Source organism: Lolium rigidum, chromosome 7 (assembly GCF_022539505.1).
Source record: "Lolium rigidum isolate FL_2022 chromosome 7, APGP_CSIRO_Lrig_0.1, whole genome shotgun sequence".
In the NCBI taxonomy this organism is placed as follows: domain Eukaryota; kingdom Viridiplantae; phylum Streptophyta; class Magnoliopsida; order Poales; family Poaceae; genus Lolium; species Lolium rigidum.
Genome location: NC_061514.1, coordinates 351,818,486 through 351,822,000, shown reverse-complemented (window position 1 = coordinate 351,822,000; position 3,515 = coordinate 351,818,486). Strand labels below are relative to the sequence as shown.

Sequence of the window (3,515 nt, the reverse complement as noted above, 5' to 3'; positions counted from 1 at the left end):
ACAAAAAAAAAAGGAAATACGGACTGCTACAAACTAAATAGACTTAAATGGGCCTGGCCCATACCCGACCAGGAGGTGTGCGGTGGCCGGTAGCCACCGACCTGGTCGGTGTATAGGTTTTGCCGACTGCTCCACCCGCCAAATCCTCAGTTTGGTTCCGGACCATGAACCTCCTTCCTCCCATTCCCATACCCAATCCTCTTCTCCACGAGCGGCGCCTCGACCCTGTTCCCCCCGCCGGCCATAACCCCTAAACCCCACCCGCCATGACCGAAACGATAGCCTTCCAGCTCCCCCTCCGCGCGCCGGCGCCGCCGCCTCTTCTCCCCCACCTCCACCCCCACGCGCACTCCCCTCCCCGCCTCTTCTCCCCCACCTCCCTCCTCTCCTCCTCCCACCCCACCCCGACCTCCACCTCCCGCACTCCCCGCCTCGGCCGCCCACACGACCCCACCCGCCGGAGCACCACCGGCGGGCAACCATGGAACCTGCCGCCCTCCCTCTCCCTCCCGGCGCGGCGCGCGCTCCAGTCCCTCCTATCCAACCCCACCCACACCTCCCCACGCGACACCCTCGCCGCGCTCCCACCCGCCGACCTCCCCGCCGTACTCATCGCCCTCGCCACCCGCGCCCACCCATCCGTCGCGCTCGCCGCCCTCCACGCCGCGCGGGACCTCCACGGCGACCGCCTCCTCCACCACCCCCGCCTGCTCCCCACAGCCGTCCGCGTCCTCGCGCGCGCCGGCCGCCTCGCCGACGCCTCCGCGCTCCTCGACGCCGCGCCGGCGCCCGACGCCACCGCCTACACCTCCCTCCTCTCCGCGCTCTCCCGCGCCACCCGCTACCACGACGCCGTCGCGCTCTTCCGCCGCATGCTGGCCAGCGGCGTGCAGCCCGCGCTCGTCACCTACAACGTCGTGCTCCACGCCTACTCCAAGACCGCCGCGCCCTGGAAGGACGTGCTGGCGCTCGTCGCCACCATGAAGGCGAACAAACTCCCACTCGACAGGTACACCTACAACTCGCTCATCAGCTGCTGCCGTCGCAGCGCGCTCCACAAGGAGGCAGCCAAGGTGTTCGACGAAATGAAGGCTGCCGGGTTCGAGCCCGACAAGGTCACCTTCAACTCGCTGCTCGACGTGTACGGCAAGGCGCGGATGCACGGCGAGGCGATCGGCCTGCTCAGGGAGATGGAGCGAGGGGGCTGTCCGCCCAGCGTCGTGTCCTACAACTCGCTCATTTCCTCGCACGTGAAAAATGGGCTGCTGGACGAGGCGGCGGCGCTCAAGGGGGAGATGGAGGGTAAGGGGATCGAGCCGGACGTCATTACGTACACGACGCTGATTTCTGGTCTCGACAGGGCTGGCAAAGTTGATGCGGCGATAGGGACATACGATGAAATGCTGAGGAACGGGTGTAAGCCGAACCTGTGCACGTTCAACGCGTTGATCAAGCTGCACGGGGTGAGGGGGAAGTTCCCGGAGATGATGGTTGTGTTTGATGACCTCAGGTCTGCTGGATTCGTGCCGGATGTCGTGACCTGGAACACGCTCTTGGCCGTGTTCGGGCAGAATGGGTTGGACACCGAGGTGTCGGGGGTATTCAAGGAGATGAAGAAATCGGGTTATGTTCCCGAGCGGGACACATATGTTTCGCTCATTAGTTCGTATAGTAGGTGTGGCTTGTTTGACCAAGCTATGGTGATATATAAGAGGATGATTGAAGCGGGCATACATCCTGACATATCGACATATAATGCTGTTCTATCTGCACTAGCTCGTGGTGGGCGTTGGGAGCAGGCGGAAAAGTTGTTTGCGGAGATGGAGACTCTGAATTGTAGGCCAGATGAGCTTAGTTATTCTTCACTGCTTCATGCATATGCTAATGCAAAGAAGCTGGACAAAATGAAAGCTTTGTCAGAAGATATATACGCAGAGAAGATAGAGTCACACCACGGGCTAGTGAAAACATTGGTACTGGTCAACAGCAAAGTAAATAACTTACCCGAAACGGAGAAGGCGTTCCTGGAACTCAGGAGGAGGCGGGGCTCTCTGGATATCAACGTTCTAAACGCCATGGTTTCTGTATATGGGAAAAATAGGATGGTTAAGAAGGTGGAGGAGATTCTTTCACTCATGAAGGGGAGTTCCATTAACCTCAGCACCGCAACATACAATAGCCTGATGCACATGTATTCTCGTTTGGGTGATTGCGAAAAGTGTGAAAATATTCTCGCTGAGATCAAGTCAAGTGGTTCACGCCCTGATCGATATTCTTATAACACTATGATCTATGCATATGGAAGAAAAGGGCAGATGAAAGAAGCCTCAAGATTGTTCTCTGAGATGAAATCTTCAGGCCTGGTACCAGATATCGTAACATACAATATCTTTGTTAAGAGTTATGTGGCCAACTCGATGTTTGAAGAAGCCATTGATTTAGTGCGCTATATGGTTACTCATGGTTGCAAGCCCAATGAGAGAACTTACAATTCAATACTACAGGAGTACTGTAGGCATGATAAGATATCAGATGCCAAATCATTCCTTAGCAACCTTCCTCAGCTTCATCCTGGAATATCTAAACAAGAACAACAAAGACTGCTAGAACTGTTGGCTAAGCACACTTCGAGAGGTAGAGGTTGAATATCAAATGTTTGTATTTGTGAGTATGACAAGTAGATATAACAGTTTTCTTAGTTGTCATTAGCAACTTGTACTTCATAGTGGATATGTACAGATTGCGTTTCTCTGAAGAAAAATCGAGAGAACCACTAAGATACATTTAGTTTCTCCACTTAATGTGCTGGATTGTACATGTGCTGGAAGTTTTCCCTGTAACCAGTACATACATATTTATGTGTTTCCTAATCTGGCAAGGTCATACTAATTATTTTAATGTATGTAATGACGATACAAAGGTTCATCTGTTGTAGCATTTCAAATAGAAGAAATATCTGGACTTTTCATTTGTGAGATTATATGCACTTTTCTTAGTAGACCTCATTTTGTGACGTATGTTAGCAAACTGTGGCCTTTCTCCTTGTGTTTCATTTCAGGTGCAGGTTGATGAGTTTCCAGGATAAGTTAGCAATTGATACAAAGTCTAATCATTACTATATCTCCAACTTGCTTGATTCAACAATGTTTCAAATCCTCCTTCTGGACTTGTTGTGCGTCCGACTACTGTAGTGCTGCTACTCCTGGTTAATTTATGGGACACTGACCGTGACATTTAGAGACATGTGGCATGTGTCAAATGCACTAAGCATCTTTATTTGCCTCCTGAGATGGCATGAACCTGTCCTAATTAAGGTAAGGGCCTCATCATCATGTTTTTCTTGATGCTGATAAGAGAGCTTTATTGATAAAGGCAAAACTAACAAAAAGTACTCAAGTAGCACCATAATGCCGGTAGATGCAGTCAGCTAGTGAGTGAGTTCAATATCACTCTCTTTTGTTGGATTTACTGAATTATTCTGTTTTCGAGTTGGATACTCATTTTCTTGCAATACC

General features: G+C 52.1%; 1 protein-coding gene across 1 annotated transcript; it reads left to right on the top strand.

Moving 5' to 3' along the window:
* The first annotated feature begins 266 nt into the window (after positions 1-266).
* LOC124675630 (pentatricopeptide repeat-containing protein At5g02860) lies at positions 267-2,878 on the top strand. Its single transcript, XM_047211696.1, has one exon. The coding sequence runs from the start codon at positions 267-269 to the stop codon at positions 2,643-2,645; it is 2,379 nt and encodes a 792-aa protein (XP_047067652.1). The 3' UTR covers positions 2,646-2,878.
* The last annotated feature ends 637 nt before the right edge of the window (positions 2,879-3,515 follow it).